Raw genomic sequence first — 16,637 nt, forward strand, 5'->3', positions numbered from 1 at the left:
TGCTGTATAATAAACTAATTGACCTAAGTTGTCTCTGTGCTGCCAACAAATCATTCTTCCCACCACGTTCTGGATATTCTTTAATAACAACTGGGTAGAAAAAGTAAAACTGTACAGGACCAGGGGGGGACCAGAGGGATCACTTTATGGTGATGTTGATGATGCTGATGTCTTCGTACGGTTTGTCCGTCTTGGGGTTGACCTTCATGTTGGAGATCCTCTGGACGACCTCCATGCCTTTAGTGCACCTCCCGAACACGGTGTGCTTGTTGTCGAGCCACGGCTGCAGAGAGACGGATGGATTGTTTTTAAAGTAAAGTGTCAAGGAGACGCACAACATTAACACAGACAGGAAATAATAATAATAATCATAATTAATCGTGACATCACTAATCTCTATCTACCACTGGATCAGAACCATACGGGAGATGATCCATGTTTTAGAACAAGTTGTAAAGACTCAACGTTAAGTTCTTCTTTAGAAGGAAGGAGGAAGTGTTGAAAAACAACGAAAAAAAGACAAGGTAGGAAGGAAAGAAAGACAGGAGGAAGCATGGAAGAAAGAAAAAGGAGAAGGGAGGAAATAGAGAAGGAAGAAAGGAAACCAAATAAGAAAGAAAGACGAAGGAAGGAGGAAGTATTGAAGAAAGGATTAAGTATTGATGAAAGAAAGAAAGCATGAAGGATTAAAGGAACAAAGGAGGAAGTATTGAAAAAAGAAAGATGGAAGGAAGGAAAGAAAGACAGGAGGAAGAAAGGAGGAAGCATGGAAGAAAAGAGATGGGAAATAGAGATGGAAGAAAGGAAAGATTGAAGAAAGAAAGACAGAAGGAAGGAAGGAAGGAGGAAGTATTGAAGAGAAAGAACAAAAAAGTGTGGATGAAAGAGAAAGACGGAAGGAATGAGAGAAGGAAGAAAGGATTAAGTATTGGTGAATGAAAGAAAAAAGTGAAGGAAGGATTAAAGGAACAAAGGAGGAAGTATTGAAGAAAGAAAGACAGAAGGAAGGAAAGAAGGAAGTGTTGAAAAATAGAACGAAAGAAGGAAAGAAGGAAAAAGACAGGAGGAAGGAAGGAGGAAGCATGGAAGAAAGAAACGAAAAGAGAAGGGAGGAAATAGAGAAGGAGGAAAGGAAAGATTGAAGAAAGAAAGGAAACCAAGGAAGAAAGAAAGAGGAAGTATTGAAGAAAGAAAGAAGGAAGAAAGGATTAAAGGAACAAAGGAGGAAGTATTGAGGAAAGAAAGACGGAAGGAAGGAGAGAAGGAAGAAAGTAAAGATGAAGGAAGAAAGATTACGGAAGGAAGGAAGGAAGGACGGAAGGAAAGGGGAGATGAGGAAGTATCGAACTATGGAAGACAGAATAAGACAAGACGGGAAAAAAGAAAGAAATATAGAACGATAGAACGATGGACAGATGGACAGACAGATAAATGAAGGTCTAGTGAGTAAACTTACAGTGGGGACCACAGTGATGAAGAACTGGGAGCCGTTGGTCCCAGGACCTCCGTTGGCCATACTCAGCGTGTACGGGCGGTCGTGTCTCAGCGTGGCGTGGAACTCGTCCTCAAACTCCCCGCCCCAGATGCTCTCCCCTCCCATCCCAGTGCCGGTGGGGTCTCCCGTCTGGATCATGAAACCCTGGACACCAGACCAACGAGGACTTCAGAGGACACATCAACGATCACTGACGTCTTCATCATCAGCTGTTCAGGCACTCACCTTAATGACTCTGTGGAATATGTGACTGTTGTAGTAACTGTTCCTGCTGTGGACGCAGAAGTTCTCCACGGTCTTTGGACATCTAAAAAAACAAAAACAAAGAGAGTGTAAAGTGAATATAAAGAAGACGTCTGAACGAAGCCACGGTGTCCACGCTGGAGGACGTACTCCACAGGGAAGAGCTTGATGTGGATGTCTCCCATGGTGGTGTGGATGATGGCGCTGTCGGACACTCTCTTGGGACCCTCGGCCTGCGTGGCGGCCATCACCTCCTCCTTGGACGGCTTCTCGTTGAAGATGTCTCTGTCCGAGTCGGCGCTCTTTGTGTCCTCTGGTTCTCTCTTTGAGAACTTCACAAAGAAAGAAAGATTAAAAAGAAATAAAGAAATAAATGAATAAATAAAAAGAACTGAACGCTGCAGAGACGTCCTCTCACCATGTAGAAGCGGTTCTTCTTGAACGCCGTGCAGAAGATGGTCGGGTCGGGCTCCACGTTGTCCAGGGCGGGGTTGTCGGACGCCTTCATCTCCACGGTGGGGGCCGCCACCTGCATGGCCTTAGCGATGCCCTGGAACAGACTCAGCTGGACCACACGGATGTTCTCCAGTTTACCCAGGATACGGACACATCTGGAGACGGACAGGAGACAGAGGACAGATGTTTGACCTCAGGGACTGAAAACGAATGTCTGCTCTGAACTAGAAAACACAATGATGGTGGTTCATGTGACGTGTGGGAGAGAGAAAGGGGGAGGGGGAGAGAAGGGGGGGGCGAGGCGGTTAGAGAGAGAGAGAGAGAGACACACACACACACACACACACACACACACACAGAGAAAGGACAGAAACCAAGGGGAGAGAGAGAGGGGGAGAGAAAGGGGAGGGGGAAAACAACAGAGGAGGGAGGTGGGAGAGAGAGAAGGGGGAGAAAAGAGAGAGAAAGAGTGAGAGGGGAGAAGGGGGGCAGAGGGGGATGAGAGAGAGGGAGGCGGGAGAAAGGGGGAGAGGAGGAAAGAGAGAGAGAAAAAGGGGAGAAAGAGCAAGAGGGGGAGAGAAATAGGCAGTGAAATTGGAGAAAGAAGGGGGAGAGAGAGAGGCGGAGATAAAAGGGGAGAGAAAGGGGGAGGGTGGGGAGTGGGTGAGACAGAGATGGAGAGGAGGAGAGGGAGGAGGGAGACAGAGAGGGGGAGACAGCGAGTGAGGCGAGAGAAAGGGAGAGGAGCAGAGAGAGAGAGAAAGGGGGGAAAAGCGAGAGAGAGAGAGAGCGAGAGGGAAGAGAAGAGGGATGCAGAGGGGGTGAGAGAGAGGAAGGTGGGAGAAAGGGGGAGAGGAGGAGAGAGGGAGAAAGGGGCGAGAGAAAGGGGGAGTAAGAGCAAGAGGGGGAGAGAAAGAGGCAGAGAAATTGGAGAAAGAAGGGGGAGGGAGGGAGGGGAGTGGGCGAGACAGAGATGGAGAGGGAGAAAGAGGGGGAAGAGAGGGGAAAGAAAGAGGGACGGAAAGGGGAGAGAGAGGAAGGTGGGAGAAAGGGGGAGACGGGGGAGAGAATAGATGTTCTGCCCACAGATGTTCCTGGTAAAACCTAAACTAAACCAGTTCATTTAGAGATGATGAAGACACTTGGAGGACATGTCTGGGACGGACATGTCTGGGACGTACCTGTTGGTCTCCACGTTGATGACCTTGATGCCCAGCATGGTCCCGTACAGGACGAAGTGTCCCGTCTCGTCAAAGATGATGTTGGTGAGTCTGATCCCGTCCACCTTCTCCAGCTCCCTCTCCACCGCCATCCTCCTCCCGAACTCCATGTCAGGAAGCTGCTGCCTCATCTGCTGCAGCTCTGTGAACATCTAAGGCAGACAGGCAGGCGGCGGGACGTCACCAACAGAGAAGAGCCGCGAGGCCGGGGGTCAAAGGTGAAACGTGTGTGAGAAAAGTTACCGTCAGCGACTCGTCGAACACCCTCATCAGCTTCCCCGTCAGGAAACGGAAGATCCTGACTTTCCTGTCGGAGGCGATCGTGGCCATTTTCTTGCCGTCGGGCGAGAAGGCGAGGCTGGTGGGGTAGGTTTTGTGTTTGGCGAACTCGTACAGGTCCGTGTCCGTTTTGAACTCCCAGTCCACGTGTCGGGGGAACTTGAACTCGTTGGGCAGGCCCATCCAGTATTCCAGCATCCCCGCTTTGTCGGCGGACACGATGACCCTGAATTTGGGGTTGAGGCGGATCTGGGACAGCGGCGAGGAGTGCATTTTGTCGAAGACGTGCAGCGGCTCGTTGCTCCCCCTGCCGTCGTACACGAAGATCTTCCCCGTGGATTTCTCCGAACAGGCCACGGTGGAGATGGCGTCGCCGGGGTTGTAGATCCACTCGCTCTGACCCGGATGAAAGCTGCAGAAGAAGAACCGCCTCGTGTCACATTTAATTAACTGTCACGTTTGTAGATAGAGGAAGCGATTGCGACGTCTCGGCGCCGTTCAGACTCACCCCAGCTTCAGCATGTTGATCATGTCAAAGTTGACCACGTCGAACACTTTCATGGCCCGATCGTCGCCGACGGAGCAGAGGAGGGCTCCTTCAGCACTGACCGCTATGCTTTCTATCACACCTGCACACAAACACAAGAGCAAATCAGCCATAACATTAAAACCAGAAGAAGAAGTGGATGTTCGAATTCAAATCGCTTTATTTTTCTGATGCTCATCTGCGGACGTGAGCTCTAAAACATACCGCCGCCCTCTGACAGGGGTCACTTGACTCGGTCAGTCATAATGTTATGGCCAATTGTGTGCTGCGCGTTGATGCCCGTGCTGAAAACAAACGCGATAAATTCAGCTCCTACCGAGGTGACTTCGAAAGTGTTTCACGAACTCGATCCCCTCGTCCTCCTTCTTCTTCCAAAATTTGACGTGGCCGTCCTGGCTGGCTGTGATGATGAAGTCTGTCCTGAAAGACGAGGTGAATAAAACAGAGGCGGGTTAACCTTTTACATACGGCCCAATCAAGCATAACATTATGACCGGGCGGCTTCCTAATATTGTGCAGGTCTCCCTCGTGGTGACTCATCAGAGAATAGACATGGGCCTTCTGAGGGTGTCCTGTTGTTAGTGGGGGGGGGGGGGGGGGGGGGGCTTTGAGGGGAGGGGCCTCTGTGGATCATCCCACAGATACTTGATCAGTTTGGGATCGAGTGAATTTGGAGGCCAGGTCAACACCTTGTGCTGTTCCTAAAGTGTTTTTGTGTGTGTGTCTGTGTCAAGCTGCTGCCGTCAAGGAGTGTCATTGCTATGGGGTGGAGTGGGGGGGGGATGAGGGGGGCCTGGTCTGGTCTAGGTGGGTGCTACATCTCCTGCAGGATAATTCATGATCTCTGGGTGAGATCAGATGCATGAAAGCTGCGACTTCACACTTACTTGGAGCAAACTATGTGAGATATAACGTCTCTGTGCATGTAGCTGCGCTCATACATTGCAGCCGACGGGAGGTTGTCCAGATAGACTCGCTCGTACTCGAGTACTGAGAAAAAAAGATTTAAAAAAAAAAAGACACAAACAAAAACATGAAATATCAACAGATGTATGGTTAGCATTAGTTAGCTCTTATTAGCAGGAGTTGTAGATGTGCGACAGTATGGAGAATTCACAGCCAGAAACCTCACCTCTTCTCTTCTTCGTCGTCGTGGCTTCGCTTGGCATGGGTCCGACCCATTCTTCCTCCTCTCCGTCCCCGTCGCCATCCTGACTGTCGTCTGCTTTGCGTTTTAGGTCCACATTGTTTTCAGACGCCGCCATTGCTGCCGATCTTCCGTCTGGTCCCTTTCTTAGCAACGGTACTTCCGTTTGGCGCCAGACCTCCTCTCTCGCTGGTTTTTAAGTTTAACTTGTAAACAGCCTTCCACAAATAGTTAGAAAATACACTTATTTCATTTGATAATTTATTTATTAGTTAGGATGCCAATTTAGGTTTAAATTAAATCAAATCGTGTACTTTTAACCGAGTTAGCTGTAGTGGAACAAATGTACGCTTTTGTTTCTGGGAGTTTATTATCGTAGAACACTTGGATCAAACCAAGCAGCATATTTAAAGGGGGGACATAAAATTGTTTGGTATTTTCCTAACACAAGCTCTCACATATGCTTATATGTTTGCGAATACATTATCATTAACATTATTAATAACATAAATAAAATGAAATACGTAGTCATTTTCGGGAAACAAACAAAAAATAAATGCTATTCTTATTAGGATCCCCCCCATGTATGTGAAAGTAAACATTGAGCTCATATGCACGCTCAATATGGCTGAGAAGAGATGATTATTTCTTACTTTTAAAAGAAGCTACCAAAACAAACATTAACTGTAAACTGTGTGTCTTTTCAAGGAATTCCAAACAGTGAAATAATATTTTTTTTCTCAGGTTAGCAAAAATTAAAAACGCTAAGCCAGCGGCAGAATGAGTAATATTTACATCCAAGAACCACCAACAAATGGAAAGGTGAGTGCGGATGTGCAGCTTTGATTTCCACTTCATCCATTTATGTGGTTTAATGAACAAAACATTATTTACTAGTGTAGTTTATAACGTTGAGGACGGTTAGCTATACTGACAGCTAGTCAATGGTACTTCCATAACACGCGGAGCTAACGTCATTTAGAGTTGAATGATTTAAATGTTCCTCTTTAATATTTTCCCTTAGGTCCTGTTGAAGACCACTGCTGGTGACATTGACATCGAGCTGTGGTCCAAGGAGGCTCCCAAGGCATGCAGGAACTTTGTGCAACTGTGCATGGAAGGTGAGAATTCAGTGACACATAGAAAAGACACTGTGTTATTAAAATTATAATCTGTAACATGCAGCTTTAGTGTCAGAGTACTGGTCTAATACGGTGCAGGAACGTTTCTGTGCACATTTATTGCTCTTTGTGTATTTATGGAAACCTACCCGAGTGTTAACACCAACAAAAACATGTTTAAATTAAGTCAAAGGTCCCATGTTTGCAGAAATATCCTTAGAATTATGTAGTCATTATTATGTAGTTTATTTTTTATTGTGCTATGCTCCTTGAAAATAATTAGGAGCTGTTTGCAAAGACGGCACTGCAAAGTAAAGTGTCTCCTTATTTGTTTCCATCTGCGTCCCTCTGTCCTCTAGGTTACTACGATGGCACGATTTTCCACAGAGTGGTGCCGGAGTTCATTATCCAAGGCGGGGATCCTACCGGGACGGGGGAAGGCGGAGAGTCCATCTACGGCCGGCCGTTCAAGGTCAGACTGCTTCTGGTCCTGGGGCGTATTTGCTTCTCGTCCCGGGGGCAAAGAGTAAACCGTGTCCTTTCCAAACGTTTTAGGATGAGTTTCACTCCAGACTGCGCTTCAACCGGAGAGGCTTGGTGGCCATGGCCAACGCCGGCCCGCACGACAACGGCAGTCAGTTTTTCTTCACCTTGGCACGTGCCGACGAGCTCAACAATAAACACACCATATTTGGGAAGGTAGCTGTCGAAATTCAATAAATATTTCTCATCTTCTTGTTAAATGCCTCCTTCATGAGTGTGCTTTTTCAACGATCCCCTCTACAGGTCACTGGAGATACGGTTTATAACATACTCCGATTAGCTGAGGTGGAATGTGATGGTGATGAGAGACCTCTGAACCCCCACAAGATAAAAATAGCTGAGGTATTTTACTGTTTTTCTTTTTTCTTTTTAGCGTTTACTGTCTTCTGGTTTATCCACTGATCTCTCCCTTTGTCTCTTGCAGGTGCTCCATTCTCCCTTTGATGACATCGTACCTCGTGAAACAAGGAAAGCTAAGAAGGAAAAGGACAAAGAGGAGGGAAAGAAGTCTCAGTCTAAAGCCACCAAGTGAGTTTTCAGACAGTGTTTCTAATCGTAACTGCAGGTGCATCGATCACTGGTTGATTCATTAGTCACAACAGATTAAAGCAGCAGTTTCAGGATCACTGAACGTCATAATATCTTCTATCTTCTTTTCCTTCTTCTCTTCAGTCTAATTGGATTTCTTCATCTCTAGTAGCTACGAGGCTAAATGTATTTTCAGTGTCAGTAAAGTTCTCGGTGCTTCAGTTCCAACAGTCTCTTGTTTTTGTGTTTGTAGGAACTTCAGCCTTTTATCATTTGGAGAGGAAGCTGAAGAAGAGGAGGAGATGGTGAACCAAGTCAGCCAGGTATGGAACTGGAAAACTATAATTTCTTCTTCTTCTTCTACTTCTCCTTTTCTTTCTTCTTCTTCTCACTTTCTTCTTCTTCTTTATCTCCATTTTCTTCTCCCCCCTTCTCTTCTTCTCCTTCTCTTTTTTTTCTTCTTCTACCTCTCCCTTTTCTTCTCCTTCTCCTTCTTTTTCTCCTTTACTTCTTCTTCTCACTTTCTTCTTCTTCTTTCTCTCCCTTCCTTCTTTGTCTTCTTGTTCTTCTCCTCCTCCTCCTTTTCTTTCTTCTTCTCCTTCTCTTTCTACTCCTTCTTCCCCTTCTCTTCATCTTCCTGTCCCTTTTGACACTACATATTTTTTCGTCCTCCACAGAGCAAAATCCTTTACTACATCCGCATGTAAACAGCATGACTATTGAGTTTCTACAGACAGAAGATGTTTCTTTTGTAACAGAGATATGAAAATCATTGAAATCACTGGTGTAGACGTCTCACTGTCAAGGTCAGCTACAACAAATGCTGGTTTCTGTTTCCTCAGACATTAAAGGGAAAAAGCAAAAGCAGCCACGACCTCCTGAAAGACGATCCCAGACTGAGCTCTGTTCCAGCAGTCAATAAGTATGTACAGTTATTAATTAATTAATAGTTATATTAATAGTTATTTGTCTTCTCTTAAACATTAACCTAAATTTATTCTACTTTAAAAGGAAAAAAAAGACGGGGGCATCTGGAGACGCGGCGGACGTAAGTCGGACACAAATAAAACTCATCTCTTCTGTTTCCGAGTCACATTTCTAAGTTTCCGCGTCTTCTTCCAGTCTGACGACGACATTGAAGAAGACGAGGATGCTGATGAGGCGTATGACTCGGATCAGAGGGAGAAGATGAGAGAACTCGTCAGCCAAAAGTTGAAGAAGTTAAAGGCTGCAGAGAAGGCGGCGGAGCCCAGTGAGGAAGAGCGAGGGAAGAAGGCCAGCCGCAGGTATGAACGCACGATTCCACGTGATGGTTCGAGCTTAAATAATAATCCAACAGAGGGCAGGTTTATTAAACAGATACTCAACATGGTCTTTTTGGTGCTTTAGCTCCATCGTGAAGTTGTTAGGGATGGCACAGTGGAATGGTGGTTAGCACTGGTGCCTCACAGAAAGAAGGTTCTGGGTTCTAATCCATCGGCCGATTGAGGCCTTGAGTGTGAATGGTTGTCTGTCTCTCTGTGTTAGCCCTGTGATGGACTAGAGTTAGCCCCCATGACCCTCCAGAGGACAAGCTGTTACAGAACATGAATGAATGAATGTTGTTGTTATTCCACTTGTAATGTAGTGTAACCACCAGATGGGGGCGCTGTTGGACCACGTAATATAAAGAAATATTTGTTGAAACCTTTAGAGATATACCAAAGTTTTTTTTTTTTTATCTGACCAGCAAAGCAATTAGCAAAGAAATGTCCTGAAAACCTTTTAAAGTTAGCGCTGCAGCAAATTATTACTTGTATCATTTAATAATCAGTTAATTAACTTAACATTTCCAGCATTCAAGGAGACGTCTAAAAGTATATTTTGTTGCACCAACACTCTGAAACCTCTGTTGAATATAAATAAAACATTATTTGTGACTAATAACAAGCTGCGAACTCAAACAAAAACAAACTTGAAAAGCTAAACCCAGGAAATGTTTGGATTATTTCTTTCACCATGAGCTAATGTTGAAAATTCCCCAAGAATGTGTCTGGAAGAGATTGATTTGTATAATGTTTGAACGGCCCTGGAGTCTAGAAGGCTACAAACAATCATTAACATGTATTAATTACTGCACCCCCCCACTGTCATGTTGTGTCTGGTGGTTTCTCTGAGGAGGTTGTGGTTGGATTACCAGGAGGACTTTGATGTGCACACTGACGGATATGCACTTGAAGGAGTTATTTAAAACTCGTATAATGCATATTTTTTTGTTCATAAACTGTCTCTTTTGTTTGTCATATCATTCATTTACGTCAAATAGGAACACGCAAAAAGTCAGAGCATATTTAGGAACACAAAAGTCAAATGCATTATGTCTAAAATATACTTATTTATACTCTTAATTTAGGGGGATTCATTGCCAGAAGTGGAATGTAACTTTTATACTTGCCGTTTAATCACTTGAAAATAATAATTGTTCTTGTTTCTTTTGGGATGAGTCCTCAATATCTAAGTAGGGTATGAGTCTTTGCCCACAGAGTCCAATGTGTCTTTACATTGGGCCAGAAACAAAGGACACTCAAAAATTAGAGGGGAATTTGATGTTGAGGCGTGGATGCAGTCTACAGCTCCACCACTAGATGGCACTAAATCCCACAGAGTGGTCCTTTAAAAAATAAAAATAAAAAAAAAGTGACGGCTTGATTTTTATCCTGCATTTGAAGTTGGAAACTTCAGACGTCCTTCTGGGAAAAAAGTATGATGGGATGGCTCTTGATGTTGGAGCTCTGACTGGGAAAGCTTGGGCTGATTACATTCACCCCAAGTTCTGACGTCACATAATATGGCACCGCCCCTCAGAAAGTGGACATTACTTCGCCTGTATATGAAATATATTTATGTACACAGTTAAACTTGTTGCAAATATACGTTATGTGTCCTGTGCTTGCCATGTTGAGCACCTTAAGCACTCAGAATAGTGTAATTTCCAACCTCTGATGTGACTTGAACCTCTGTCCTCAACTCAACTGGATATTTAATTTAGATTCATAAACATTATTTCAAATCTCAAATCTTTGTAGGCCGCCTGTTAAAAATTGAATCCGGGTGACAAAATCGGTGAGGTGTGTCTTCATCCACCTTTGCTCCAGCTCTGTTTCTACCTACATCCACTCACTTTCACACAGTGGACCTAGTGCTATTTGGAAACAGGAATGTTGGCACCCGACGCGAAATTACCTACCGCGCTGAAATCGAAGCAAACAGAAGCGCCTGTCTGCGCCGACGGGTTGCGGGCGCAAAACGAAGGCGACGGCGTGTGAGGTGGCATTAGTACGAAAATGAGCCGAGGAGAATTGAGAGAGAGAGAGAGTGATTTATCTTTCATCTCTCTTTGATGCAGCGGGCCGGCCAGTTATCGCCTCTTAACAGGTAGCCCTCAACACACGTAATCAACATACCCTTCTCTCATTAGTGCTAATGGGATAAGGAGCAAGTGCCCCCACCCTGACTGACAGCCAGCCCGATGCAGGCCGACTCTAGTATATTAAACACAAGCGCAGATTGTTTTGCTACAAGAACTGTAACCCAACACAGTGGTTTGTCTTGGCAGGGAATCAAAGAGCAGGCTGGTAGGTACAGTGTTGGTCCGGGACAAAGGGGGCATTGTTGCAGGGTGAGCTCTGCTCTCCCAGTGTTGCTCTGCTTCGGGCTTTCAGCCACTCTGTGCACAAGAGCAACGGGTATCCAGTCACGTGGGAAAAATTTAATTCCTTCGCACTTTGACGTACGCAGATCGGGCATAACATTATGACCACCTTCCTAATACAGTGTAGGTCTCCCTTGTGCCTCCAAAACAGTTCTGACTCATCAGATAATGGACATGGGCCTTCTGAGGGTGTCCTGTGGTGTCTGGTAACACAATGTTGTTAATGGGGGGGGTCTTTGAGGGGAGGAGCCTCTGTGGATCATCCCACAGATACTTGATCAGTTTGGGATCTAGTGAATTTGGAGGCCAGGTCAACACCTTGTGCTGTTCTTCATGTTTTTTTTTAGTTGTTCCTAAAGCGTTTTTGTGGCTGCATCCTGCTGGGGATGGCTGCTGAACATCAAGGAGTGGCATTGCTATGGGGTGGGGGTGTCTGGTCTGGTCTAGGTGGGTGCTACATGTCTAAGTAACATCCACACCAATGAATGCCAGGTCCAGAAGTTTCCCAGCAGAACATTGAACTGTCACAAGATGGTTTAAATGTTATTTACTTCTCCTGTCAGTGGTTTTAATGTTGTGGCTGATCGGTGTATGTGATGTTTGCTTGTGTGTGTAGTGCAAAAAAGAAAGAAAATAGTGAAATCTCCCCGGATCCAAAATAGTTTTTACATCAGGTCAGAACTATCTTCTGTTGCTCCCTCCAGCAGCAGCCAGATGATATTCCACTGCCGTATGCCATGACTGCAAAAATGCTTGGACTTGTTCACATTCACAGAACCACTTGCCAAATAATGGTGTATTGTACCTGGACGGGAACCGGCTTTAAAAACTCAAGGACGGGTCACGATAGATGAGAAGAGACAGAGTTTAGAAGGATTTTGTCTCAACTTGCTGCTGTGATGTCCACTTTTATTTTAGATCAAGTCTGGTTCTGCTGTGTTTTGATGCAGGCCTCTTAATTTCGGGGAGGGGTTGCTGCTTTATAGAAGACACTACCGAATGAAGTCCCAAAAGCAGCGTATGTGGTAGTCGCCACTTTTGTTCAACCCGACGGGGCATTGACTGGGGAAGCAAAACGCTTCCATATGGCCGTGGGACACAGTGTGAGCGGCGGCGTCTGCCAGCAGTCGGCCTGGCTCCCTCTGCTGTTCTGGTAATCGCTTTTCAGTTACTGCTGCCGACCGAACGGCACATCCTGTTATTTCCATCACATGTTATCACATACGTGTATTTGGAGACGGTGGAATGACTCTAATAGAGTCTGTAAAAACTCAAAGGTATATCCAGATTTTCCTCTTCTTCCAAATGCCCTTTAAATTTAGAAGACTTTGGGTGAAAGGCTTTTGTTCTAAATTGATTAATTATCAGACAAATGTTTAGTCCAAAACAGAAAGAGACTCCGGTTAACTTCATAAAAACAGAGAAAACTGGCGAATATTCTTATTTGAGAACGTGGAACCAATGAGTTTGTGGCATATTGGTCGAGATACTCATTATTTCAGCTGCGTGCCCGTGCTCTGAATCATTATTTTATGCACAAATCATGGTTTAACAACATGGAGAAATAGGAAGTTATCATTCAAGGCTGTCAGACTCATTTTAGTTCATGAGCTTGATCTCAAGTGGTCCAGACCAGTAACATAACAGGATAATAACCTATAAAAAAACGACATCTACAGAGTTTTCTCTTTGTTTTAGTGCAAAGAAGTACATTATGAAAATATTTACATCTTATAACTGTGCTTTTACCAAACATTTTATGAACAACCTTAAATTTTTTAAGAGAAATAGGCGCAATTTCCACGCATTGCTGCCATTAGTTGTATAATTATGGGTCTGAGCATCATGTTATGTCCGTCACTTCAACTAAAACAGCTTGAAACATTGGAAATAGGCGCAAATTTTATTGAACTTTAATTGCAGTTAACGTCTTCTGTGTAATTTTCACAATTTGCAAAGATCTGATCCTCTGGCGGGCCAGTTTTGGCCCACGAACCAGTGGTTTGAAACCCCTGATTTAGACAAACCCAATAATCTTTGCAGTCATCTTACTGTTTCTGGATTTAGCCTCCGCCGCGCTGAGCGTATATTTCCACATCTCAGACACATCTTCGGCGTTCTTTTAGCCTTGCGGTGACTTAAATGGGACGTCAGACGCTAATTACCCCGCCATCGAGGCCGTACCCCAGACGGCGTGTCACTGTGTATTAATTGGCTGCACCTGTGTCTTGTCATCGGTTACAACCAGACGCCTTCTCAGGGAGAGGTTGCAGGGATCAAGAAAGCATTCGGCGCTGCGTTTGTGCAGAAAGCTGCTAGAGATAATCCAGTTCTTGGCAGAGGGATTGTGTATGTTTTGGAACTGCCAGGTTTAGACATCTCTGGCCCAGTGTAGCATGTCTGCCCCATATGGGGCACTTGCTTACTGGAAACAGTCCCAGACTGCAACGCATATCTAGGATGTGAGGCTTACACTTGAAAGTAAATTAAAAAAAAAATACAGCACAAGGCTACTTGGACTGAGATCAATGTCCACATTTGACAGAGTGCACATTTTCTGTGTCTAGTGCTGTCAAACAAGCAAAGTATTTAAATAGAAAAGAAAATCCACAAATAAACAGAATTTATATAAATGTCAAGAAAAGATGCAGCTGGTATTCGACAAGATTAATGACCGCGTTCCCTCGTGAGCAGAGCAGAAGGCTAAATGATCCGTGAGTAATTGTGAGGCAGATGAAGCGCTCTGGAAGATGAAGCTCAGTCCGCTGCGTGGTTAATGTGTTAGTCCAGATCACTCTGCAAAGTCATGCAAATTCCTGTGTTGAGGTTGGATTCCTCCACTCCACAGCTCACAGCTCTCCTTGGCTTTTGACCAAGCCATGGAGTGCCCCCCGAGGGGAGTTCATCCAGCCATCTTGTTATTCTAGCACATTCATCCACATCACTTGTTCAGTCGTTAGCCCGGTTTGAATCCACCATAGCGGAGAGAAGCTGCCGCTGCCATTCTTGTGGTCTACTTACCAAACAAGACTTAGGTGTTAAATTTTCCTTTTAACTCGTTGCTTTTCAGGCTGCGGTCGCATTCTAGCTGATGCATTTCTCAAAGTCGCTGCAAGGCTGAATGAGAATACAAAGAAACCCAAAAAAGGCAAATACCCGCCGGCTTGTAAGTTTTGGAAAAACTATTGAATCTTTGATGAACCATACAGTCATCACCGTACTATTTTTAAGGCTGTCGAATTCCTGTGTCAGCCTCAGACTCCTGCCAGACACTGGAGTATTAAAGGCAAGGTTCTGATCATGAAAGACTTCTTGGTCTACAGCCAATCACTTCATATGCTTTCTTTATGAAAAGTTAATCATCCACAGCTCTCTGGTTTTCACATAGTTTGAATTTTGTGAAGGAGTGACCGTAGCTGGCAGCCCCCAACCACTCTCTAGACGGGAGTCACAAAAAAAATAAAAAATAAAAAGGATTCATGATGTGTCTAGCTTTGCCAGGATGGGTGTGTTTATTTGGCAACAAATTACAACAGATGAGTGGCTCTCTGATCTCTGATTGGACTCTCCGAGCCTCCTCTCCTGCTGCCACATTGAGAACCCTTTTGTATGAAGGGATCGGTGGTGGTGGGCAGATGGAGGGTCTATTCTCTTTGGTTGTTGCAGTAAAGGGACAGATTTAAAGTTACAAGCAGATGGCCATCTCCATAAACCTCCATTTAAACCTCAGTGGTCAATTAAGTGTTATATTTTTAACTGAACCCAGACATAGTCATTCCTAAGTTTCCTAAATTATTAACTTACTTCAAACCTTTCTAAATAAGGTTGCATTTCCATTAAAAGTTGAGGCATGGCTTGGCAAGTGAAGGCCTTGGTTGCTAGGACGCATCGGTTGTACCATCCAGTCAGACCAGTGTAAACAGGAAGCGGCTACAGCACCACAAGCTGCAATCAACTGGTTTCTCTTCTAAACTCATCTGTTATCGCCGGGCCAAAGCTGGAAACCTCTGAGTAGTTGGTGCAACCAGCAATAAAAGTCACATTAGTCAAGCTTTGGCATTTGAAAATGCGATTGAACTTGGCGTCAATATTTGCGGTCGACAAATCTGTCCAAAAACTCGGGAATGATTCTGTCTGCACTACTATAAAATGGAGTATCCAAAAATAAACAAGGCTGAAACAAGGGTAGAGTTTCTTGAAGACATTGCGCCACTCATCTAAGTTTGAACGAGGAGTAAAGGAATTTGGAAATTCCTTCTCTGAACAGGGGAGGTTGGACTGAGATGTAATCTGCCATCAATTTACAACACAGTCTGAACATCTGTCCCCAAGAAGTTTCACCCCCGTTCACACCTTCTCTGGCTGATAATGGGTCGTTAGAGAGCCTTTCGTTGCTGAAAGAGGATGGGTTAAAACTGTTTCCTCCAACTACAGGTAAGTATCTAGTCGTTAACAGACTCTAATCACTTGAGATTCTATTGGGTAACACCCACAGATGTTCCTATTTAAACCCCAACTCCCCACTAGTCCTTTTGAACTGAAAAAGCTATTAGCTACTTGGATGAAACATCTTTAAGGAACTCTGCAAGTCCAGTTGCCCTTGTTTCAGCTTGTGTTTTGGATATACCATGACCTGGTTGATTGAGAACTTTCACTGGTACAATGAAATAAATCCAGACTTTTGAAAAGCTTGGGCCAAACATCTCAAAAGTCAACATTTTTTCTGCCAATCCTCGACTCATTGAATAACTGATTATCATTTCAGAGACCAAGAGAACACTTGGTCCACTAGTCACAGCTCTGTACATACAGTATCTTGGTCACAATATGTAAATATCTAAATCTAATCCTATAAAAATGTTTATGTCATAAAGGATTATGACCACTATGTCGGTGTCCGTCCTAAAAGTCCAACTTGATTGAGACAGTACTTAGAAATGTGGTTAAAATACTCTTATTATCGTCAAAAGTGCGTAGAAACAGAATAACTTGCAGTGTTGTGATGTGAGGGTCTCGGGGAGGAATTTGCGGAGCCCCAAGGTGTGTCTGAACAGGTGTTGTTGGGGGCTTTTCCTCCTTTCTGGCCCCCTTCACTTTATTGGCACCGGGGCTTTGGGGCTGATTGTTCGGCTGTTGCCTTGGTTACGTCTCTTGTTTTCCAAAATGGCAACGGCATGTCAAGGCAGGCAGAAAGTGATCACTGAGTGTTAAAGCGTAAAACTTCACCTGTCGGTCTCAGAGTAGAAGACGAAGAGTCCAAGAGGCTGTTAGTCATTTGTACAAAATCACATTTCTCTTTGTGAGCAAATAATACAATCCAATATCTGCTTGTGACCACTGGTTTTCTTCATTAATGGTCTATCTTTG

General features: G+C 44.6%; 2 protein-coding genes across 3 annotated transcripts in view; one reads left to right on the forward strand and one right to left on the reverse strand.

Annotated features, from left to right (window-relative positions):
• Positions 1 to 67: 67 nt before the first annotated feature.
• ppwd1 (peptidylprolyl isomerase domain and WD repeat containing 1) lies at positions 68 to 5,514 on the reverse strand. Its single transcript, XM_084572709.1, has 11 exons — positions 5,373 to 5,514; positions 5,128 to 5,230; positions 4,557 to 4,660; positions 4,202 to 4,322; positions 3,658 to 4,105; positions 3,376 to 3,566; positions 2,157 to 2,349; positions 1,889 to 2,070; positions 1,721 to 1,802; positions 1,457 to 1,639; positions 68 to 283 (listed from the first exon to the last, which is right to left on the reverse strand). The coding sequence occupies exons 1-11, from the start codon at positions 5,503 to 5,505 to the stop codon at positions 140 to 142; spliced, it is 1,884 nt and encodes a 627-aa protein (XP_084428835.1). The 5' UTR covers positions 5,506 to 5,514; the 3' UTR covers positions 68 to 139.
• A 492-nt stretch (positions 5,515 to 6,006) lies between these two features.
• cwc27 (CWC27 spliceosome associated cyclophilin) overlaps positions 6,007 to 16,637 on the forward strand; it is a 28,205-nt gene continuing 17,574 nt past the window's right edge. For both annotated transcript variants that reach the window (XM_084572769.1, XM_084572770.1), the window contains exons 1-10: positions 6,007 to 6,209; positions 6,412 to 6,508; positions 6,868 to 6,980; positions 7,064 to 7,207; positions 7,295 to 7,393; positions 7,476 to 7,579; positions 7,833 to 7,902; positions 8,422 to 8,501; positions 8,591 to 8,627; positions 8,702 to 8,865. In XM_084572769.1, the coding sequence (XP_084428895.1) occupies positions 6,168 to 6,209; positions 6,412 to 6,508; positions 6,868 to 6,980; positions 7,064 to 7,207; positions 7,295 to 7,393; positions 7,476 to 7,579; positions 7,833 to 7,902; positions 8,422 to 8,501; positions 8,591 to 8,627; positions 8,702 to 8,865 (950 nt within the window). In that variant the 5' untranslated portion in view covers positions 6,007 to 6,167. The remainder of the gene's footprint in view (positions 6,210 to 6,411; positions 6,509 to 6,867; positions 6,981 to 7,063; positions 7,208 to 7,294; positions 7,394 to 7,475; positions 7,580 to 7,832; positions 7,903 to 8,421; positions 8,502 to 8,590; positions 8,628 to 8,701; positions 8,866 to 16,637) is intronic.

The sequence above is a fragment of the Chelon labrosus genome (genome assembly GCF_963514085.1).
Source record: "Chelon labrosus genome assembly, chromosome: 22".
Lineage (NCBI taxonomy): Eukaryota > Metazoa > Chordata > Actinopteri > Mugiliformes > Mugilidae > Chelon > Chelon labrosus.

Coding starts and splice junctions, on each gene's coding strand:
- ppwd1 (XM_084572709.1), bottom strand. CDS start 5,505: ATGGCGGCGTCTGAAAACAATGTGGACCTAAAACGCAAAGCAGACGAC. Junction 4,661..5,127: donor TCTCACATAGTTTGCTCCAA/GTAAGTGTGAAG, acceptor CTCGTCTTTCAG/GACAGACTTCATCATCACAG. Junction 284..1,456: donor TCATCACTGTGGTCCCCACT/GTAAGTTTACTC, acceptor GTCTCTCTGCAG/CCGTGGCTCGACAACAAGCA.